A 25,193-nucleotide genomic window follows, 5' to 3' on the forward strand; every position below is an offset into this window, starting at 1 on the left:
TCAAAGAGGACACTCAGCCTGAGCTTGAGATACTTGATACTCAGATACAAGATGCACTGTGCGAACGTACGTTCGCATAGGAATAATACAGCGACGTAAAAAAGGCTGCGTAGCGATCTGCCTATTTGCATAAAGGACTTTTCTACTGGGAAACTGACGACGCATGCGCGAACACACATCGCTACGCGGACAAGGCTGGGAAAAGCGCAAGTCGCGGTGTGCCTTCAGGAAGATCATTTTTGCTGCATTTTTGCCTGCAGGCCAGACGAAGTAATGACTCATTTTTAATTGAGGTGTGAAAAATCACCAAATGTAGTCACTTTTAAACCTATGTGTAGTGTAGGCTTTCTGAAATGAAAGCTTTTAGAGGCATGTTTTGCCAGGCACTTTAGGCCTTAATGGGTTAAAAAGGCATTTTGCAACTTGCTGTCTACTGAAAATGACATCACATGTTAAGGGCTCAAGTTGTAAACGTTAGGTAAGCTTTGGATTCAAAGTCATCTGTTGTGTGAAAAACACAGGTTAAAGTTTTGTTTACATCATGTTCAAACTGATGTGTGTTACTAACAAGTCTTTAGGCCTTACAATCCTTACAACATTCTTCAATTAAAGGGATGACTTTTTTTTTTATATTACTCAGCAGATTCAAAGATTTCAGCTGTAATGCAGGATTGTTCCTCAAAATTGTCATAGTCCTCCAGTAATAGCAAGAGCCAGTTCTCTCTGAAATTATATAACATTTTAATAAGATGTTGTAAAATCGAACTAAGTTGAATGTTTTAAATTTTTCATGATGAACGAGATTAACAATGAAAAAGCATTTTGTGTGTTTAAATATGCTGATAGTGGCAAACTGACTTACTTTCTTTATTCATGTTTCCATTCCTTTTACAGTTCTAAATTTTGCAGCAAAACATGCAGCAATTGAATTTCTCTATTAGACTGGCTAACAAACAACAAGTAAAGCTGCGGGGTCTTTTGTTTTCCAGATGAGTTTTCCTGCCTGGCCTCATGGACTTGATGCTCTTGCTGCAGTCGATTGTGATGCCTTCACCCTTGCCCTGTGGAGGTTCAAACAGGTAAATGCTCTGAAAAGCTGGAATTGTGAACTTTTGTCTCACATTCATCTCTTGATCTAAAACACAAAACAATAAAAACGAATAATAATAATTGACCTTGCCGTTCCAATACTTTTGGAGAGGACTGTCGAATTTGATTTGAAGGCAAGTATAGTTACAAATGCGGGGTGGAAAATAGGATCAGTACGTTCCGCCATTGTATATTGTGCTCTGCCACTGCTGCAGCCTAAATGTAATTATACTGTGACATTGTGTTTGTAGGAGGGGGACCCTCTAAACGGCAACTTATTTTAAATATACAGTGGCCTATGTTAAAGACTTGGTGTAACAGTTTAGTGTTGTTAATTCGTACACCTCTGATTCATTTGGATCTTGAACATTCAACGCATAGTAGCAAAGAGACAAGAATTGTCTTTGCAGCATAGAAGCCAGAGTAACAATTCAGCGTCATGTCAAAACATGTGACAAAAGAAACTCCCCCTTCCTAATCCCATATCAGCCTCCTGGAAGGGGAACTCGGAACCTGCCTCCTTAAAAGGAATGTCATGCTCACAAAGAGTCAAATCGTTCATTTCCAGGCATGGGGCGCTTTATTGGTCGGACAAAGCTCACCCAAGAGAAATAAATCAAAGTGAATTAAAGACAAAAGTAACACATATTTGATAACATGAAATCAATGGAATGAAGAGACAAAACAATGCAATCAATATGAATAATAACATTTTCCTTTACAATGTCTCCTATGAGGTTCATTTTAAATATCACATGCATTACATGACCCTGAAGGTGAATTTCCCCCAGAATAGAGTCAAAATTACATCAGGGTCATTTGACTGAGGTTCCACCATAATGCAGAGAAGTGGGGCAAGGTGGTTTCCTTTATGGGCGAAATGCGTAAAGGAGGCTAAAATAGACATTTTATTTTGTCAATATCCTGAAACCGAGAGAGCAGACGGAAGCATCACGAAGCTTGCTAGCGGACGTACGTGTAACCAAACTAATTGAGTGACGGCCTTTTAAGAATCTGCTTCTAGCCCCAATTGACCCCTTCAGTGAAGAAAGATGGCCATAGTTTCAAACTATGGCCTTCGCCCAGCCATCCGTCACTTGTCATCAAGGGGTCAGAAATGACTTTGTCTCCAACGATTAACAATGACGTAGCCATTTTTCACAGCATCTCTCTCTCCCTCCTTTTTCAATAAGACTGGTCGACGCAGCACATGCGAGGGCAGCCATTCGTCTTTCCGTTTCTGTCTGTTGCCGAACGCAGTCCCCCTTGTAACGGGCAACCCACGGCGACAACAAAAACGCTTTAAATCATCAACTTTCAAGTGGTTGCAATCGTCTAAGTCTCCATGGCTTTCCATTACTCTTGACTACTGTTTGGTAGAAGGGTAACGCCCACTTACCGACAATGCACTGCGCGTTCCCGAGATGCGCACTTCGCTTGTAGCGGAAGAGAGAAAGTGTATAGCGCAAACAATTGAAATCCACACTCTACCAATGGGCATTAACAACAAATAGAATCTTTGTGACATTTGTTACTATTTCAGTTATAAATTGAAGTCCTTCTCTTGATTTGTTTCTAAATACCGCACTGGATAAAGTGGCTTGGGGGGCCTTGGATAAGTCGGCCCTCGCCCATTAAATAAGCACTGAGCACCCTCATTTCATCTGTGGCTATTCATTGCAATTGTGAGTTATTAGTAATCAAACCGTGGCCCATTTCTAGCACTAGAGTGTGCAGTTAGCCATGTAGCTACGCCTACAACTCCCATATAATACATCTCTCGTCAGGTGTCACACCACGTGAGCAAGCCAATAGTGTGTTGGACGGCTCCACTGTGAACTGGCATGCTACTTAGCGACGATTATTTATTAGCCGTTGGTGAGCTGGCTTGGGTCTTTCCAATACTCCACAGCCTCATTCTACGCCAGGGGTGTCAAACTCCTATTAGCTCGGGGGCCACATGGAGTAAAATATATTACCCAAGTGGGCCAGATCGGTAAAATCGCGGAGATCCGGACGTTGGCGTTACGCATTCCAAAATGGGTGTTAGCGCCGCCATTCAGGCAGGATAGAAAACACGTCCACTACTTTGAGAAAACACAATAATTGACAGCTGTTGTGGACCAGGTGCCACAACGACAATGTGCAAAAGAAGGATCCAGCATTCTCCAGGCAACCGAAAGCAGCCATAAAAGGAGCAAAGAACAAGATGGAGGAATTGGGATCCTCATCGTGGAAGATATCAATTTTGTAGCAATTACTTCATATCAGGTGAGTCAATTACTAAATCAGTTAGTTGTGTAGATGTAGCTTGATTGTATAGTTATTTAGTAAGTTGCATTACTCATCTGAGAATTGCTTGTGATTGTGAAATTACAAATTTGAATGCTTTGATTGTGACAGGCTGATTAATTAGTCCAACATTACTTTTTTATATATTTTTTTACTTTACAAAACCATCTCACGGGCCGAATTAAACCCCTTTGCGGGCCTGATGCGGTCCACAGGCCGTATGTTTGACGCGACTGCTCTACGCATTGCGTGTATACAGTATAATTGCTCATGTTAAGGTGTAGAATGAAATGCTTCATCTTGGTCTCATTTGTTACATCGCAAAAACGTTATATATTCCAACAGGGCTGCGTAGACTTCATATCCACTGATCATATTCAACAGCATGCAGCAGCAGGAGTTGTAGTCATTTTCTTCTAGGTTGTTTATCTGATAGATAAATATAGATAGTCGTCTCATCAGGAATCACCACAGTGCGCCACTTGCCTGATTTGTTTGCGAATGTGTTTTATGCTCGATGCCCTTCCTGATGCATCTCACTTTAATCAAAGCAAGGGAAAGGCAGTGGATGGGAATCGAACGTGCGCCGTCTGCAAGAAAGACGGCAACATGTACCACTACACTACTAGTGCATATATATGCACAGTCTCTGGTCTGCAATCTGTAAGGGGCAAATCTTGACTTTATTGCCTCTCAGCAGATGAGAAAAAAAACATGGAGATGGTTAGGGGAGGGAGAGGGGCCAGACGGAAATTGGAGAACATATGCGTCACATGTACACCATAATTGTGATTCCGATGCTGTGGAACGGCTAAATGAAACCAGAATGCACCGAAGTGAAAATCCGTTTCAAGCAACTGAACGTGCTTACACTGGCTGATTCTGCTGTGAAACGGGCAAATGACGCGTGCATGCAACATTCCATAGGTGAACTGATGATTTGCTAACAGGTGATAGGATGACACAAGGACATACAGTACAGTGTTTATACTGTATATAGCAGAATCACTGAAAGTCTCTGTTGTTAATTAGAAAAAGATTATTGTTTTAAAACTCTTCCGAATGTGTTTGAGCAACAACCCTCTCAATGCAATTATATAAGGAATTTATACGATTTGTAAATAAAATCCATCATATAAGACTGAAGCCAACAGGCGTGTCCACACACAGAGCAAGGGAGCAAAACAACATAACATGAATCTCTTTCAGATGTACTACACATGCACAGATACAAAAAAAAAAACAACATGATAGAGAAAGCCATGGTTGGCCACAATTTTTAAATATGTTCTTTTGTTGGAAATTTTGCCCACTGTGTCGTCTGGGCAGATGAAGCAAACAGTCATCCAAACTGTTACCAAGTTTGAAAAAACACAGGCCCCCCCAAAAAAATATATATATATCTTCATTAATATAAGGTTTGTCAATGCCATTTTTGTTTAAGGATAATTGCTCAATAACATGCTCTTCTGGTGAAGGTTATTTGTTACGTTTTCTTAGTTGAAGTGCAAAATTAATGTGAAACTTCTGAAGTGGAATGCTCTTCAGGCTCCTTTTAATCCAGAAAAAATATGTCTGTAAAGTTTGAAGGCATTCCCCCCCCCTAAAATGTGGAATAAAGTTTTGTTTTAGATAGCGTCTAAAACCTCCGATGTCACACTTTGGTAGATAAAAAAAAAAAAAAATCCTACAAATCTATACTATTAGTGGTCAGCCCACTGAAGGACACACTGATGACTAATAAAATGACATACTGAAATAATTTGTTAGTCAGGATTTGATGGACTCATTTTTTTAAAGAAATTTTAGATTATTCTGCAATAAGAATATAATAAATGGCAACATTTTCCGAATGTACTTGTAATTATTTGTGTCAAAAAACAAACAAACCAGGAAATATTTAGACTTGTTGTTTTTAGCGTTTGTTAGGTCATGGGAATAAATGCGATCAACACCATGAAGACGACTGCTTAAATACAAACTAATTGAACCATTGAACATTACAATTGCAATTTGTATATATACGTACATTTCGTCTCACACTTTTGTGGGGTTGGGGAGATAAGTTGGCGCAGTATAGTATTCACACCAATAGCAAGCGGATAATGACAACTTACAGATCCTTGGGACCTTGGGATCATTGTGCTCGAACCTGGTCATTAGGGCAACTGACCTTCAAGTCAAAGTCAAATCTTGTGTCCTTTCGAGTGATGGGCGATAGCATCCACTTTGGTAGCGAGTGACACATTTATCAATATATTTGCTGATAATGCGTCGGTAGTTAATTGAATATCGTTTTGGAGGCAAAGGGGTTGGTGAGTTGCAGCTGTGTGCAGGGTCCTGGCATGACGTAGATAATTGTGAAGAAAGGTATGCAGGGGGTTGCTGTGCTCATATGTGCTTTCAGAAGCTTTTTCTGTGCACTACTGTCCCTATATTTAACATGCTTAACGCGTGTCAACTTGTAAGCGCATAAATTACAAACCCCAATTCCAATGAAGTTACGATGTTGTCGTGTAAAATGGAAATGAGAAAAAAAAGAAGAAATAATACAATTACTTGATAATCATTTTCAACCTATATTAATTGAATAAGCTAAATTAAAAAAAAAGACAAAATATTTAAAGGTCAAACTGATCATTTGTGTTGTTGTTTTTTGGTAAATTTTCAGAAATTTTGAATTTGACGCCTCCAACATGTTCTAAAAAAATCTGGGACAGCAGCATGACGGCATCAAATTTCCTTGTTTGGGAACTGAGGACACTCGTTGAAACTTTGATTTTGGCTTGGTGTAGCCTACGGGGTTTCCATTGTCATATTTTACGCTTCATAATGCGCCACACATTTTCATTGGGAGACCAGTCTGGACTGCTGGCAGGCCAGACTAGCGTTCACACTCTTTTACAACTAAGCCTCGGTGTTGTAACACATGCATAATGTGGCTTACATTATGCATGTGTTACAACACTGAGGCTTATTTGACGACATCCCTGAAAAATACTTTGAGGGGTGTTGTTGATACACTATGGCTTTGTCCATGATTTCCAAAAACAATTTGAAAGGTGGACTCGTCAGACCACAACACACTTTTCCACTTAGTGTCAGTCAATTCTCTGATGGCCCACAGAAGTCAGCGCCGTTTTTGGGTGTTGTTGACATGCGTCTTTCACTTTGTATGGTAGAGTTGCATTTGTAGATGTAGCAACAAACTGTTACTGGTTTTCTCAAGCGTTCCTAAGCTGACATGGCAATATCCTTTACAAAATGATGCCATCTTTTTTAATATGAATGCCACCGAATGGATTGAAAGTTATGGGCAGTCAATGTTGGTTTTCAGCTTTGGAGCTTGCGTGAAGCGATTAATCCGAATTCTCTGAAACTTTGTACGATTTTATGGAGCGTAGATGATGACATCCCCAAATTCCTCGCAATTGTACATTGAGAAATTATGTTCTTAAACTGCTGGACTATATTTGCTCACAACTTCCTTGGAATTGGGATTTGTAGTTTTTGGTAATTGATTCTAAAACGTGCTAAATGCTGTTTGACTGTCAATTATTGCAACATAAGAAGTGAAATTTAACCTGGCGGGCCTGCCGTGCCCCGTCCTGCTGCGTTGGGTTGGGGGCGCGGGCCGTGTTGGGGTGGGGGGCGCTCCTGCTCCTGGGTTTGCTCTCCGGCCGGTGGCCCCTGCAGGGCCCGGGGGTTGTCCGTTGGCGCTGCCGTGGCCTGGGGGGCCCTGAAGCGTTGCGCTTGCTCTGTCCTGGCAGGGGTCGACGGCTCCCCTCTTTGGTGGAGATTTTCATGCATGCCAGATCCACCACACCAGCATCTACCGAAACTCAAACACAATCTGCTTCATCCTCTAGTCGTTGAATCGGTGGAGGCTGGTGTCTGTGGATCTCACTCGGCTTCGTCTGTCCTTCCTTCCTTTCCTCAGTCTCTCCTTGGGTCTCTTGAGGTCTCCCTAATTTGTTGGAATTTAGATGTTTCTGGGGTTGGTGAAAGACTCCGGTTGGTAACCCGGTGGGTAGTAGGTAATGTCTGGTCGGTGCTGGATTTCACTTTTCTTTCTTTTCTTTGATCCTTCCTCGGGTCTCTTGACAACCTCACGACTCTGGCTGGATTCTGAAGTATTCGGTTTAGGTGAACGGTAGGGGATTTTTAATAGGTTTTAGGTGAACAAATTAATACACACTCACACGCACGCACATACATGCACATACTAACCCACATACAAAATAAAAATTAATTAAAAAAACATTTAAAAAAAGAGAGCAATGATGATGACATGTCAAATCGGTAAAATTACCGAATGAACAATACTGAGCTCTCCAGGAAAAAAAAAGAAGTTACAATTAACCAATTTATGTAATGTAAATGACTGATTTTAGTGACAGGTAGCTAAGCTGTAATCAATACAATTTGTTAATTCAACTGACTTGTTGATCAATATATGTTGAATAAAAATACAAAAATAACTTGCATTTGGAATACATGTATTCCATTAAAGAACTCAATAAGAGTTTGGCACACAAAAAAACTAAATAGATACTTTCCATCCGAATCGCTTTAAAAGCTACCACTGACTCAACAAGTAATCATTATTTACTCAATACAAAGAAAAGTTTTATACGTATGAATCTTGTGGAAATGAAAGGTCAAAAGCAACTGAAGAGGCTCATCCAGTGATGCTTCTTTTATGGATCTAATAAAGTGTCTCAAGTAATTATTCCTGCAAGGCAATGGTCAATTGCCCTCTTGTGACCCTTTGAGACAAGGACACACCTATCTTCCATGTATTGCATATTAGTGCTGAGGGGAATACTTATACAAGTTTGCCCTGCTGCTACCCAATCGGGCTTGGAAGATGTGCTGTGTGCCGACACTGAAGGCAATAAAGCTGAAACAAGATCAGCCTTTGTCAACTGGGAATCAGGGGGGGGGGGGAGAGAGCGAGAGAGAGAGAGAGAGAGAGAGAGAGAGAGAGAGAGAGAGAGAGAGAGAGAGAGAGAGAGAGAGAGAGAGAGCTCAGTCATGTGCAATTTGACTCTTTCCTCTTAAATGAAGGCATATTACCCAATAAAGAATACATGAGAGTCTTTAATGTTTAGTGAGAGATGTTTGGGGGTCACAATGAGCCCTCAAAATTTAACAGTAAATGTTTCACATGTAAAAGTGCCCTAAGAACATATTGCGCAAGAATGTGATTGTTTTTTGTTTTTGTGTGTGTGATGGACTTGTTTGCTGTTTATGAAGCCCCAAGGAAGAAAGCGCTTCTCCTTACTATATAGAGCAAAGGTCTCAATTAATGGAGGGTGTTTAATGGCTGCTGGGCCGAAGGCCATCTCAACAGCTCACAAGGCTCATCAACTCAAATATTAGAGCACATGTTGAAATAGGAATGTTTCACTGAAGGGTTTAACAGGTAATGTGAATCATCTGTAGTGGTTCTGACGTTCAGCAGACGGAGCAAGGCTTTTTATTACCTCCAAATCACAGAGGGGAATGTCTTTGGATTCGTGGTATTTGGCTTACTGCTGCACTACGCTGACAAGTCCAGAAGTTAGACAGGGTTGGGCCTGGATAGGAGACTGATTGGCAAATGGCAATACAAAAAAGATGATATGATTGTAGTTCCCTAATAACTATTTTCTGTTTCCAGGACATTTGATCATGTTTGATACAGTTTTGGTTGATGATTGATTTCTTTTGTTACGTTCACTGTGTCACATTACGTGCTGATTACATTTGGTTTCCTCAACATTCTCCTAATGTTAGCGAAATGTTAAATATATTGACGTTCCCCATAAAACTTTAGAACAATTACAAATTTGGATGGATCAATGAATGTATAGATGGACGAATTGATAGACGGATACATAAAGCGCCATGAAAAAGTACTTGCCCCCTTCAGAAATTCTCTTTTTTTGTCCATTTTCCCATTTTAATGTAAGACCATCAAGCGAATGTAAAATCAGACAAAGATAACCGAAATAAACAATAACTGCATTTTTTAAATGGTGATTTGATTTATTAAGGAAAATAAAGATTCATAGCTACCTGACCGTGTGGAAAAAGTACTTGCCCGCCGCCTTGCTATAAATGATGGATAATCACATTTTGCTGTTCATTTTCACTGAGCACATCCAAGCCTGAACACATCCAGACCTGTTCAATCAAGAAATCACCTATTTAGAAAATGTTTGAGTTGGCCAAAGCATCTAAAAAATGCTGCAACAAAATGCCATGACCCAATGAAATTCAAGGGCAGATAAGAAATAAAGTAATTGACACCTATAAATCTGGAAAGGGTTACAAAGTCATTCCTAAAGCTTAAGGGCTCCGGGCAAATAACAGTGAGAGCCATTATCCACAATTTGAGAAAGCACTGAGCAGCGGTGAGCCTTCCCAGGGCTGACCAGGCAGGCAGGTACGGAGGTATATAATGTAGGTGCAGCCACCCTCCCTGAACGCGGTCACAGAAAGACACTGCTGATAAATTGAAGAGACGGACAACATGAATGATAACAAAAAAAGCAGAGCGAGACTGGAATTTGCCGAACTGCATGTTGACATGCCGCAAAGCTTCAGGGAGAATGTCCTTCGGACAGACGAGACAAAACTGGAACTTTTTGGCAAGGCACATGGCCTCTATGTTCACAGGCACAAAAATGAAACATACCGAGAAGGGAACACATATACATATAGCTGTTTTGCTACATCTAGCACAATGCAAGAGGTGTCTTGAAACTGAAGGCTTAAAACGCTTTAAGGTATTCTAAATCTAGATCTAAATCCTACTGAACATCTAAGAAAGTAGCTGAAACAAACCTCAAACAACTGGCGCAAGAGTGGGCCAAAAATAACTTTTGAGAGCAGAGAAAGGTATCAAAATTTGGTGGCCATGTATTGTAATTAAAAGAGCAAAATGATCATAATCACCTTGGAATGTTACGTATTCTATTCTCCAGCTAAAGTGAAGCACAGTGCTGGCAATATCATGCTTTTCTCCTCAGCTGGGCATTGGCACTTTTGTCAAAATAAAGGGATTTATGAATCATTAAATTATGGTGCAAAACCTTTAGACATTTTAAAGTAAGAAAAGAAGACAAGTTCACATTTCAGTGCCCCTTTCAGTATGACAGCCACTTAAATGAACAAAAGAATATATTTCCGGTCCAAAGTAAGAAGGAGATCCAATTAAAAATCTGCGGGGTGTCCTGAAAAGAACCGGGAACAGAAGCCCTCACAATCTGAAAGAAAATGGTGGGCAAATTAAGTCAATAGCTACCTAACTGCCAGGCTACTATGCAAATAGAATGCTAGATTTTTTGTTTTCTCTTTATTTAAATATCTGTTGAATTGCAGAAATAATGGCGCCAACTATGATACAACAGTGCATCTCGTGTCTGTCTTGTTATGGTTCAGCATCACAAGCAGGTAAATAACTTGATTGGCCACTGGCTGCAGTTGCCGATTATTTTCCTATGTGTCCCTAATCGACCAGATTGATAGGATATCCCGTTTAATGGGCTATACCTTCACCGTAGTTTAGATTTACAGCAAGTCAACTGTCTTTGTGTTGTTTGGGCATACTGCACATAACGTCACGCTTCAACTTAAAGTGTAGAGCCGATTTATCCAATTAGTCACATTAGTAGATATTAAATAACTGTCATGTTTTTTTATCCCATCTGTGGACATCTGATTTCATGCTGGGTCCTTTCACTTTATGCAATGATGACCTATACCCGAATTTAGGGAAAATACATTATTGTATGTGCACCTGAGTGCAGATCCTTAACAAAATGCAATTAGTTGTTTGTTAATCCTGCTCGGTGATAAACAAACCCAACACACAATTATCAAAACAACACCTCTCAGTTGGACGTATTACACTTGGTGGAGGTACAAAAATATTAGTGCTGTCAAAGTTAAAGCGTTAACTGATTCATTAGTCACAAAAAAATATCGCATTCATCATGAATTAACGCAGATTAATGGCACTATTCATTTTAACCATAGATTATCCTTTAGCGTGACAGCGGATGGCTACATTTAAGGTAGCACAGGTTGTGTTTGAGCAATAAACATCAATACATGCATTAAAGTAAAGCATTTAATAAATGTATGTGTATCACATTTAGAATATTTGTTTATTTAAAAAAAAATTCCCATGTTAAATTATGCAAGAAATTAACCGATGAGGAAAAAGAGGAGGATGAGCGTGTGCAGTGGATCAAAAAATGTTGAAGACTTCCTCATAACATTAAATGTCAAAATATTTTTTTTATTAAGTGATTAATCGTAATTCATCAAAATTCTAAGACGTGATTAATCTGATAAAAAAATTTAATCGTTTGGCAGCTCAAAAAAATATTTAAAGATTGAATTTTTTAACAATAGTGATGTCAAACTTAGTGCGTTAATTTTGAGTTAATTTAAAGTTTCTTTAACGCCACACATTTTTTTAACGTGCTGTACTGGGGGAATTCCAGTCGCAACGCAGTAATACATTTAATAATAATAATGCGTATATTTGTGGAGACTGGGGTCAAGTTGTATTTTACAATTTTCAAAATGTGCAGAATTTCACAAGTTGCTTCATATTAAAGATTAGATAGCTCTTAATATGAAAAGAAAAATGCACAGAGCTGTCATCAACGTTTTACAAATGCAATTATGCCATCTAGTGGCAGAAAAATGACCTCAACACAAATCAATATCACACTCTTTTTTTACAGTACAGTAAATGTTTTTATTTTAACTAAATTTTATGAATTATTATGAAATTATTGTATCAATGATTAAAAGATACAGCAGCTATATTTTTAACATTTTTTTCCACTTTTATGTTAACAAGAGTATGTATGTACATTGTATTGTATATTTAGAACAGATCTACAATTTGCGATTAATTATGAGTTAACTATTGAAATCATGCGATTAATTACGATTAAAAATTATAATGGTCTGACACCCCTAAAAAAACATCCGTATGTTTGAATTTTGATTCTAGCCTTTCTCTGTGAAAAGAACAACTTGTGAACATCTTGCTGCTGGCCTTCCTCTTGTCTTCCTCCACGCCTCCCTTAGATAAAACAAGGAGTGGTTGAGGGGCAGGGATCCAGCCAGCTGACTGAACACACAGTCTCAGGCAGTATTGGACAGAAGAGGATGAGACTGCTTATGGGGAACAGACCTGGAGCTTAACTTGGACAGTCGTCCCAAAGAGGCAAGGCAAAGGCAAAGGCTGTAACTTGGAGATGACTGGGCAGTCACTTCGGCAACAGCCGCCCTCCAATTTGGGAATCTATCTCTGTCGTTTTTGGTTTCTGAGTGGACATTTGAGCTGAGAAGTACAAGTTTTTTTGGGATCATTTGGATCATTTCTACTTCAACAAGGAGCAAAGTAAGTCAGAGCTTTAATATTAGGCAGGGGTATCCCAACTGCTTACTATTTTCTTTTTCTTTTTGCAACCTGTCCACTGCTCGGTCATGAAGAATGATGGATATGCGTTTTTTTGGGGGGGTTTTTTATAGACTTTTCCTGTTCAACAGAGGAGTCTGAAATAATCCCCTATTGTACTGTGCATCATTTTGGACAAATTGTCAAAAATATTGGAAATACAATGGGACAGAAAAAGGTTTGTGAGCGGACAGACAGAAAAAAAAGTGAGAACAGAACAAAAACGAAACAACAGAGAAGTAGCAGAATACGATTAATGATTAACCTGCTAGTCATAAATTGTATTAATTTGTTTTTTATCTGCATTGGAAAGTCAGTGCCACACCCTATTAGAAAAAAAGACAACTAGTGGCAAACATGAAAGGACAGGACAGTAACATTAGAAATATTATTTTGGTAAAAGAGCTTCCACATACTGCTATATAAACAAGTAGGAATGGGCGCATACCGACAACAGGTGTCGGTCACTATTGGTTATTTCAAGGTACCAGCTATTCACGAGTGCGGCCGATACCAGTTTCGGTTTGCCATCTTGCGGCCGTTTAATGATTAGGAACTAGAAATTAGAGAGTAGAAAATTGCCATTATTTTAATGCAATTTTGGTGCTCTATCTCTTAATTGTCTGGAAAAATACACCACTCAACTTTTTACGGACAGTCTATAAACATTTACTCCCCCACTGCAGTTCTTCACTTTGTTTAAACAGGATAAATGATAGTTTGGTGGGATTCTGTCACATAAACAATAAGATCTAAAGTGCGCACCATCTGTTTGAGTCACTGCTCTTTCTCAGTTTTAGGCACTCTCAAAAAGGATCAAGTTAAGTTTCCAATCACGCGGCAGGATGAAGAAGACTTTTGACTATTTGGGATTGCTCCTGCTGGCCCTTTATTTCCTTACAGCCAGCGGGCAGCTGGAGCCCAAAAAACAACTGCCCCCTGACCCCCTCACTGCTACACAAAGACGCGGGCTCGTCGAGCGAGACGTGCAGGGTCCGCCGGTGAGGCCCAACATCACCATGCCGCGCCGACGAACGCCCCCCATGTGCAGCGCTCCCACGGAAATTCGTGACACTTTCAAGTACATCAACACAGTTGTGTCCTGCCTGGTGTTTGTTGTGGGCATCATTGGAAACTCCACACTTCTAAGGATCATCTATAAGAATAAATGCATGCGGAATGGGCCCAACATCCTCATAGCCAGCCTAGCTCTTGGAGACCTGCTGCACATTATCATGGGCATTCCCATCAACGTTTACAAGGTGAGCTTTAATGTGAACGATTGACCAGAAAAATCGCCAGTGTTAAATCTAACGCTAAAAAAGTGTTTATATGTGTCACACCAATGAGTATTAATCTGACACTTTTCCAAGTGTTGCTTCTTTCACAGTCAAACAGTGTTACTCCCAACACTGTACAGTGTAAAAATCTGCAACGATAAACACTGAGTAGTGTTGAAAGTACCAGAAAGTACCAGTGTTAGTGGTAAATATTTAATTCTGCCAAACTACCCTCTAAGGGGAAGTAAACCCGTTTTTGAAAATGTATTTCTTTATTTATTTGTGACAAAAATATGTTCTGTTATGCGATTCGATTCGTATCACGATTCATAGGTCACGATTCGATTTGATACCAATTAATCCCGATATGAATCTATAAATTGATTATTGCATTTTTTTTTACTCAAATTTAGAAAATAAAAATCATTCAACTTGTCCATGTACACTGTAAGATTTGTATGAAAATGTATTTATTTATCTGAAAATGACTTACTGAGCCATGTTGCAGTCTTTTTCATGTATGTAAATATTAAGGCTTAATGTTCCATTAATATAACATTCTTCCATGCTTAATGTGTGAATCCTAACCCTAAGTAAGACGTTTTGTTGAATATTTCCATCAAAATTTGATGTTTAAAAATCGATTCGGCCCCATATTGAATCAATTCGAGAATTGCGTGCTGTAATATCGCTATAATCGATTTTTTCTAACACCCCTATTAAATATGGTATTCTATTTGATATTATGTTCGTGGAATATGTGTTAAGCAGCAAAATCCAGCCATTTTTATCCATCTCAGGGGCGGCCAATCACAGCTCACCTGTTTTTTTAAACGGAGCTGTGATTGGTTGTGACCTGAGACCTTAGCAACAAATATGTCATCTTTAGTCGACAGCAAGTGGCAAAATGGCCGCCACCTGAGATGGATTTTGCTTCATTACTCATATTCCACAAATGTAATATTAATCGCAATTTCATGTTTAGACTAGTGAGGTCACATATAAAATATTATTGTCAAGGAATGACTTCCACTTTAACTCTGGTGCAGGCTATCGCACTAGTGTCAGTGTTAACAAATTTAACTCAAACTACACTTTATTCTGTTTTTCCTCCTTCCTCAAAGCGCTTCACATTTTGACTACTGATAACACGACATCAGGAGCAACTGGGGGTTCAGTATCTTGCTCAAGGATACATGCTCTCAGGGTTGGGAGCCGACCACTCTACCACAGAGCCATGCCGCCGCAACAACAAGAACTGGATGTATCGCTATTGAATTGTTGACAGTGCGCTAGAATATCGGAAGGTTTCTCCTTCACCGGAAAAGGGGGAATTTTCAGTGTTAAAATAACACTGCTTACTGCATATATGATCGAACACTGGAAATTGAACACTGACCGATTGGCTGTGTATTTGAAAACTACTCCCATATTATCCATATGATCTTATGCAAATATTTTGGACGTATTGTAGAACATTGAAGCCCATCCATACCCAAACCTGAAGTTAGTTCCAGAGGACCCTTGATTTCTCATTGTCTCTGGCATGTTATCATGTGAATATTTTGAATGTGTGTGCGTGAAAATGTAAGCGTTTCCATGGGGGAAACTGTTTCTTTAACTGAAGTGGAAAAGGTTGTCAAAACATCGTCGGGTAGGAGGTGTCCATATGATTCCAATCGAGCTCATGCTCCAGTTACACAGTGTTGTCACATGGTTACTGTACCTTTACAGCCAGAGGGGCTTTGATGTCTAACAAAAACATGAGCATTCAAAAGCCTTTAACGCAGACCAGAATAAAGCGATTATTGGTTTCTGTCCAGTGTCTGGGAAAAACAAGTCAGAGAACTTGCATCACTTCCTCCCATGGTTGAACTCTGACTCTTGAACTTTCTCCCTCCAGCTCCTAGCAGAGGATTGGCCTTTTGGGGTGGCTTTGTGCAAGCTGGTGCCATTTGTCCAAAAAGCCTCAGTGGGGATCACAGTGCTGAGTCTGTGTGCGCTGAGTATTGACAGGCAAGCCCATCTTTCATACACGTTATCCCCCCTTGTCTCGTTTGTCACGTGAGCTTGTATTTTCATTTCCTCATGCTTCACGCCTCAGTAGTAAGGGCTGTCACAAGAACCTAGTCCATGTAGAGTACTTTAAAATTGCACCTCTGACTGTCCTGCAAATGTCTGCATAGCTATGAAGGATTTATGCAATTACACTAGGGAGCAGAGTTTCTGCTGGATTAGGACTGACAGCTGCGATACTTGACTCATTGAGCCATTTTGAACTCATTCAGTGCCATTGACGGTTATAGACGTCAAATATTTATTTGAACTATTTCTATTAGTTTAACATTTTTTTCCATTTTTGTTAACAAGGGTATGAAAACCTAGATTTTTATTTTAGAACAGATATAAAAGTTGTGATTAATTGTGAGTTAACTCGTGAAGTCATCCAATTAATTACAATTAAAACATTTAGTCGCCTGACGCTCCTAATTTTTAATAATCTTTTCTTTAATCGCGTCAGGCGATTACAATTTTTAAATGTAATTAATCGCATGACTTATGACAATAGTTAACGCACGATTAATCATAAATGTAATACCTGTTCTAAATGTACAATAAAAAATTATAGGTTTTCATAATTTTGTTAACAAAAGTGGAAAAAAATTTAAACTAATAGAAATAGTTCAAATTAATTTTTTACGTCAATAGCCGTCAATGGCAGTGAATGAGTTAACAGAAGATAATATTCTGTCCATAATAAATGTGATAACTTCATTCTTTTTCATGAACAATTAATACCTTTAAAAACTAATTTTTCTACTTTCCGTCGACTGAAAATGACACATCACCTTTGCTGAGGAAATAGGTAACGACCAATCACGGCTCACCTGTTTTCTGGGTTTGGTCAGATGAGCCATGATTGGTCGTTACCTATTTCCTCAGCACAGATTATGTCATCTTCAGTCTACCTCAAGTGGAAAAGGGATTTAAAAAAAAAGGTATTAATTGTTCATGAAAAATAATGAATTTAAAACAAAATATTATCTTCTTACTGTTGAAAATGGCTAAATGATTCAAGTATCCCTTTAACTAATTTTTGGGTGCGGAATCCAATACTGGTATCAGTTTTCCTCTACCACCGAAAGACCGTCAGATTGATAGATAGATTTAAAGAAATCAAAAATTTACTTTAAGAAATCAAATATTGAAATAAACGAAATATAAAAGAAACATGCATAACTGCAATGTTTTCTTGACCCTATTAATACGTTTACAAAGGATATGAGTACTCCCTTAATTCCTACTATGCTAGCTTTCTGTGCACATTGCTGTAGAGGAGTCCAACCGTAAAATCAGCTCTTCTTACTAAAGCTAATCAGTGCAAGTTTGCTCTATCTGGAAGGTAAGCTTTGGATAAAAAAAAACTAAAAACTTGACCTGCTAGAAAAAAAAATGACCACGATTTTGGAATCTGGATGCCAATTTTAGCTTTAATCAGCATAAAAATCTAACCGAGAAGAATTTTTAAAATATTGTTCCCCAGTGTCATTATGACTGTGGATGGACTGCATGCATTTGTCAAATTTACATAAAAAAAATAAAATATATTTTGTTAATGATTCTTGGCATAGCAGAAAGATTACAGTCAAAGGCCAAACATTAATAGTAGTAGTAGTTAACATCCCAGTGAACAAGTTATTGTCAGATTTAAAAACTTTTCTGACTCTTTCAAATAAGAGCTGTTTAGTTAGCTTAGCTTCGCAAAGATGCTAAAAAGGAAATAGCAAAGCTATGTCTCGCTCAATTAGCACTGCATATATTGCAGGTTGATCCAAACATCACTTACACAACTTGTTCTTGTGAACTTGTGACTGATCCTTCAGATATCGCGCCGTGACCTCGTGGAGTCGAATCAAAGGGATCGGGGTTCCCAAGTGGATGGCTATTGAAATTGCACTCATCTGGATATTATCCATCATCCTGGCCGTGCCTGAGGCCATCGCTTTTGACATGATCACTATGGACTACAAAGGAGAACGGTTGAGGATCTGTTTATTGCACCCCATGCAGAAAACTGACTTTATGAGGGTAAGCTGCTCGACAAAGAGCTTCACAGTCCTGTAATTCAGCATGGAAGGGAAGCAGTGCATGGGGCCTGTTGACACAGTTGCACACACTGCTGACCTGCACGTGCATGCACAGTAATACATTGTGAGACAAAGTACAGATAACGATGTGCAGGTGTATGTCATGATGTCACCCACGTCGTGTACTTTGTAACAGCTTCCAGGAAAAGCCAAGGTTAAAAGGAGGTTATTGAAGCGTCATAAAAACAGTATCAGAGGAGCAATCACTTTGATTTCTAGCACAAACTATTGTATTGTGCAAATCCAGGTTCATGTCCTCTATCCCAAGTTCATGTCCTCTATCCCCATGAAAATACCAAAGTTGTCTTCCTTGAATCTTTTGACAAATGATTGTGTTATTTGAAGGGTGAATTTGAGACACACCCTTGTCTCGAAAGCTCCATAATAGTTATTCTTGGCAGCACACGTTCTTTTGGAATGCATTGCTGACTATCCATTTGATTCTTCCTAGTTTTACAAGTCGGTGAAGGACTGGTGGCTGTTCAGTGCGTATTTCTGTCTGCCATTGGCCTGCACTGCCATTTTTTACACCCTGATGACATGCGAGATGCTGAGGAAGAAGAACGGAGTTCAAATTGCACTCAGTGACCACCTCAAACAGGTTTTGTTCACCACATTGTGTTTTCACCTACTCATTGGAGGGTTGCTTTTAGTGATGTGCACTCTGATTGTTAAGAATTGGCTAGATTGCGTGGATTTCACTGTTTATACTTTATTCTTTTTTTTTGTATTAATTGATGATTACTTTTTGACATACTCAATCAGTCTTTCTTAGTTCATGCAATGGGAAAAAAAACACACAAAATGACTCTTCGCTCAAAAGCGGAAACCACACTGGAAAATGTGTCCTCATAGATATAATTATGTCATTATATTTCAATACAGCCCAACACGAGACTTCCACTCTCTTAAAAATTATCTTTTTGATCAAAGAAAACAAAATGTGGTCTGTGTGGACAAGAAGTCATCATGGGACTCCTTTGTGTCAAAAAGCCTGCATACCCAGTGATTCATATTGTTTTTGTGTGCAGCGCCGGGAGGTTGCAAAGGCCGTGTTCTGTCTGGTTCTGGTCTTTGCTCTGTGCTGGCTCCCTCTCCACCTCAGCCGAATTCTAAAACTCACCATCTATGATGAGAAAGATCCGAACCGCTGTGAACTGCTCAGGTATGCAGCAAGGAAATTAAACTGAACTGCAGGATTAATGATATAAATCTATGCATTTTCCAGTTTCTTTTTAGTCTTAGACTATATTGGCATCAACATGGCATCTGTCAACTCCTGCATCAACCCGATTGCCCTCTACATGGTCAGCAAGCGATTTAAAAATTGCTTCAGGGTAAGCAAAAGCTTAGAGACAGTGGATATATAAAGTCTACACACCGCAGTTCAAATGCCAGGTTTTTGTGGTAACAAACTCATGGACCAAAACAAAATCTCACAAAAATATGTGGGGGAAATGTGTTATGGTCAGATGAAACTTTTAACTCAATCCAAATGGTGTGTTTGGCGCAAACATAATAACGTTCGTCACCAAGACAATATAATACCTAAAGTAAAATATGGTGGTGACAGCATTATGCTTTGGGGCTTCTTTTCTTCAGTTGGTACTGGGGCCTCAAACTAGGTGGAGTGAATTATGAACAACACCAAATAGAATTCAGTGTTGGCGCAAAGCCTTCATACTTCTGCGAGGAAAGAGGAAAAAAATCCAGAAAAGCTAAAAGATTACATTTATTTGGGGTTAATTGGAAGCACTTTAAATGGGAGCATATGTGTGCTGACTCCCATTGAACCTGAGGTTCGGCAACTAAATTATTTAATTTGCTTGTTTTATTTAAAGTTAAGTTAAAGTACCACTGTCACAAATTTTCTCTCTTGAAAAACGTAAAAATACTTGCTGGTGTCAGGCCGAACTCTCATTACTCACAATTTGGTCAAAAAAAATTATATATTTGTCTTTTTCTTTTTTAAAACCCTATATACTATTCTTCCTCCTACAATTGTGTGGGTGTTATTTTTACAAATTATTGACCAATCTAAAGTGTTGAAAACACAGCGTTAATGACAAACATGACCTTTTTGGTGCTTCCTGAAAAATGACTATTTTGAAGGTAAAGGGTTTCAGCTCCATTCAATTCACTTGTACAGGTTATATATTAATCGTGCAAAAAGTGATTTATATAACAAAAACCTAGAATTTGAAGAAGGGTGTGACGGCTGTTCATATCCACTGTACGTCAAAAATCTGAATGAAGACAAACAAGAAGGCTTATAATTTACTGCAGGTTCTTTCTCAACATTTTCTCACTATCTGACTTCCTGTAGTCCTGCCTGTGCTGTTGGTGTCTACCAGCGGAGATGCTGATGATGGATGAGAAGCAGTCGTGCATGAAGCTGAAGGTCACAGAAAGAGCATCCGACCAGAGCAACTCTCGAATGACCAACAAGTCCACTACGGCCTGAATATTGTAAGCTACTCCTAAAAATGAACAAAACGTGAGGTCAAAAGAATGATACGGGTTGTACAACCAAAGGACACTGAGGTTCATCTACAATATCATAAGAGGTCTTGAACTCATGAAAACAAAAGAGCCATTGGCTGTGATGAGGCGAAAATTATTGTTCAAAGAAAGACTGCAGTCTATGTAATGCTTCATTGAAAATGTGACAAGGAAGACAAGGTGTTAGAAGGAAATCATTGAAAACGTGGAAACTGAGATGACAGTATGGCAAATGCAAGTAAGAAAAGACAACGCAGCTGCATGGTAAGATACGGTATGCTGTAGGAAATTCCTCTCTGCCCAAAAGCAAACAGACAATCATCAGCATCAGATTCTCTGTTCCTAGACCCGCTGACCCCAAAAAATCATGAGGGGGCACTTCACGCTTCTTATGGTGTGTAAAGTATCATTTGAGAAGTTACACAAATATATACAATTATCATTTGAGACAGATTTGCGAAGGTGACTTAAGTGGCTTTCAGCCTGGAGGATGCCAATGACGTTGAAAGTTGCTCAGCATTGCAGCACTCTAAATGCTCTATTTTCGTAGACAGCACACGTACGCTCGGGCGTAAAAAAATGGCCGCATCTTGATGCGTGTGCAAACGTCCGTGTGGAAATTTCGTAGACCACACTGCACCATGGCATTTTATTTTACACCCCCTCGGTGCACCTGACAATATGGTGAAAAAATGTCGACTATATTTTAGAGCTGGTCTAAGTTGTGGCGCAGGTGGCGTAACGTTATTTTTGGTGGATTTGAGCGAGGTGCAGGCAGACTTCTGAGCACCGCAGACGTGTGATGGATGTCATCGTATTTAATTCATAAATAGGAGAAATCATTGAATGGACTGGTATTATTATTATAATCTTTAATATATTTTTAAAATCAATCCCCTGGCTGTGGCACAGCTATTGGTGGTGGTGGTGGGTGTTTAAGTGTGGATCTGTGATGGCCCTGGCTAACTGAACATCACAAGTGGAGATCTTCTTGCTATTCCTCATAAACATACTCGATCTCCTGCATGGACTCATAGTTTTTGTTTCCGCCATGTCAAAGACTGTGTGCGCCTCTCCTGCGTTGAATTTAAAGGGAATCAGAGGAGCCTCTTCCATTGGCCGGAAAGCAAGTCAGCTGTGTGCTTTCCTACAACGGCAAAAACGCATCTTTCTCACTGTGCGCGTCCACAAAAATATCCAAAGAAAGAAAACTCCACCCACGCTCACAGTTAGACCATGCTCTGCACCAGACTTGCACTGGGCACAAAAATAGGGCCCAAACTCTGCACAGTCCTTTCCTATATGTAGTTCACAATTTATTCGTTTTAATTCCCTGTGCCATTTGTGCCATTATGTTGTTTCTTTCCAACTTTTGACTGTACTACTGATGTGCCATTACAGTGTTAAGAACATTCAGCTTTTTATTTTTCTGTTCAATATTGAGCCTATTCTTCAGGATTTCCCGTTTCGTTCTTGTTTTATCTCCACGTCCTAACCTGTTTAATTTACCTTATATGCGTAGGACATGGTAAGAGTATATTTCTGCAATAAATATAGTATGTATATATATATGTAAACGAAGTAGTCTGTTTGTGTACATTGTAGCCTTTTCCTCAGTAATAATGGCCCATAACTGTATATGAATGTTTTGGTTTTCCATGTTATTGTGGCCCAACGTGTTTGTTGTGTATGATTGAAGTGTGAAGGCAGGCCGCATCATATGATGGGTAGGCGAACACAGAACTTTATTGTAATCTGTTTTCCTCTCACTTCACAATTACACACAAACACACACATATGCAGCTTTGACCTGGGAATCTTCCTGCAGGCAAATCCAGTGTCACGCATGACACATTAGCCGCCAGAGAGCCAAAGAAAGTCTCTGTCCGGATCACTCAGCACCCCTCCTCCACTCCACTCTTTATTTGCACTCCTTTTTTCTTCGTTCTTCAGCCTGTTTTCCCTTTTGTGTATTTTACCTTTTCCAGGTCCTCTCCATCCCTTTTACATTCCGAAACTCCGAGCATTCCTTTCTCCACTTCATCTGTTTAAGGCTTCTGCATTTAAGATCTCAAAACTGTTTAGTTTGACATGAGGTCAAAGCCTTTATTTTTCAGAGATGCAGTATCCAATGTACAAAAAATTATCTTCACTCAATGAAATGCTTTGACTTGGAGTACTCTTAATGTATAATAAAGTATGTGCTTATGGCTGGTGTGATGTCAAGTGGGCCGTACCAGAAAAGTCTTTATGGTAAAGTCATGTGGTTGTAAATCCACAATGTGTAAAATTGTTTTAGTTCGATGGTACGTTTGACTATAAACATTAACTAGGCATGTGGCAAGAAACAGCTGCCTTGAAGCTTCTTTTTCTAAAGACTTGTGACCTATCTGCCAAACTGCTGCTTGTAATTTGGGTAACTCATATCTCAAGGCAGCACTGTAGTTCTAAAAAGGTTTGACAAAGCTCTATTACGTATTTGTTGCCCCTAATCTGACTTGTAGTGCCCACAAACCAGTCCAGCGTTGTTTCATTTATTTTTTCCACAGACCCTCCATACTTCAAAAGCGCATGTTGGGCAAGCACTTTTTTTTCATCCCACATTACTCACTATTCCTCTTTTCTTTCGTCAAGTTTTTATTTTTAAAGTGATAATTGAAAAATAAACGCATTCATTAATCATTAGGGATCATAAGGCCTTTCCAAACTCTGCTTTCAACTGAAAGTGCATTAAAACCGTCGATCTGCAGAAGCATTATCAAGCCCACATATAATAAATATACTGTACACCAACAAAATTTAAACATACCCATAGGTCCTAATTTCATACAACTTATACTGTATATGCATGGCTAGCACGCCAACAATGAAGTTTAAGTGATAGTTGTGGTGTTTTAAGGCTGCAGGGCAGATATGCTAAATAATTTAGTCAGTTAACTGACTGACTGAGGTACAAATTCGACTAGAAAGTCAACAGTACAAAGTTACAATCACAAGTATGTAAATATTTCAATATCTGCATAATTTCTCTTCTGCTGGACTTAAAATAATTTGCTACTATTATTTTGTCGCAGTTCACTTGTTCATTTGAATATGAAGACCTTCAGTTTGGTTATAAATATTGGCTTTCAGTAACACTTTTTTTTCCATAAACAAGGTGGTTAGCTATACATTTTCAGGCGAATTGTTGGATTTTGTTGTTGTTTTTGGAAGAAACGTCATTGCAGAATAAATAACACAAGAATTGTTTGGTACGTTCATGCAATGATTCCAAAAAATCTATATTGTACCGAAATTTGGTACATATCTACAATAACTGTAGAATTAAGAATGATTGATTTTAGAAGTGTATTGAATCCCCCAATTAATGAAATGATTAAAGTTGTGCTCCAACACAGCAGCAACATCCTTATTATACCATTTGTTCCACATAAGGCCTCAAATGTGATGCTAAGCTATACATTTGCTCAAATGCAGTATATTTTGACTATGAGGTCTACAGACAATGAAATGTTAAGAAATTGACATTTGTGATTTTATAAATGCAGGTATCATTTATACAGTCTACAGAGATGGTCATGATAAGCTGTAAGTTGCAAAAGTGCAAAAGTCAGTGAGATATGTAGTACTTTAGGATATGTTGTCAAAAGTGAACAAATGGCAAATGTTTTGTCATAATATTTATATGGTGGCCTGCAACAACCTCTGTTGCTTGAAGAATATATATTATTGCTGTGATAATAAACACGTATGACTCTATAATGCACTGCAATGAGGAAGCCCGTTCAGTTTGTTTGATGTGCAAAAGAGTGATTCTTTTCAGATGACAATACGCGCTCAATAAAAGGATCTTACTGCAGTCTTTTAATGGACCGCTTAAGTCACATGCACTGCTATTGCAAATTTGGTAAACCACAGTTAAGCAGATGGTTTTAAAAAGAATACCGTTTAAGTATATGTAGCCTATAACAAACAAGGAACACTTTTTTCTATCCTATGTTTCACTAGCTCTCTCTCTCACATACACACACGCACGCGCACACACAATCGATTTGGCCCGGGCCTACTCTCCACAACTCCAAACATTTTTCACATTTTCTTCCCGGACAAGCTAACATTTGTTTATTTACACAACCTGATCTGCTGAACACTTTCCAGCTTATTTTCATGAATTTGACTTTGCGCTTGAGTATTTGGAGAAGCAAGAAGGTGTCCTTCTGTTAACCTTGCACTGAAAAATGTTTTATGGTGCATGCGAGACTGAGCCGTTTTGACATTTAACGCTGAAATATTTAAGGTAACAGACATAAGGTGTGCAGCTGTCTCAGAAAAAAAATGCCTTTTGCCTTCACTGGCTCTGGAAGTCAGTTTGACCTCATTCGACTTCATCCCATCTGACAGATACGCGGC

At 39.0% G+C, this 25,193-nt stretch overlaps 1 protein-coding gene and 1 long non-coding RNA gene across 2 annotated transcripts in view; one reads left to right on the plus strand and one right to left on the minus strand.

The window, feature by feature from the left end:
- Positions 1–849: 849 nt before the first annotated feature.
- Positions 850–25,193, minus strand: part of LOC147182026 (uncharacterized) — a 36,872-nt gene continuing 12,528 nt past the window's right edge. The window contains exon 3 of the long non-coding RNA XR_015097404.1: positions 850–1,061. This is a non-coding gene — a long non-coding RNA (uncharacterized LOC147182026). The remainder of the gene's footprint in view (positions 1,062–25,193) is intronic.
- On the plus strand, positions 12,536–22,993 carry ednrba (endothelin receptor Ba). Its single transcript, XM_086098656.1, has 8 exons — positions 12,536–12,796; positions 13,648–14,115; positions 16,037–16,149; positions 18,018–18,222; positions 18,733–18,882; positions 19,313–19,446; positions 19,510–19,618; positions 20,608–22,993. Exons 2-8 carry the CDS (start codon positions 13,699–13,701, stop codon positions 20,743–20,745), a joined length of 1,266 nt encoding a protein of 421 aa, XP_085954782.1. The 5' UTR covers positions 12,536–12,796; positions 13,648–13,698; the 3' UTR covers positions 20,746–22,993.

The sequence above is a fragment of the Leptonotus elevatus genome, chromosome 1, assembly GCF_054856555.1.
Source record: "Leptonotus elevatus isolate MCC_2025b chromosome 1, RoL_Lele_1.0, whole genome shotgun sequence".
In the NCBI taxonomy this organism is placed as follows: domain Eukaryota; kingdom Metazoa; phylum Chordata; class Actinopteri; order Syngnathiformes; family Syngnathidae; genus Leptonotus; species Leptonotus elevatus.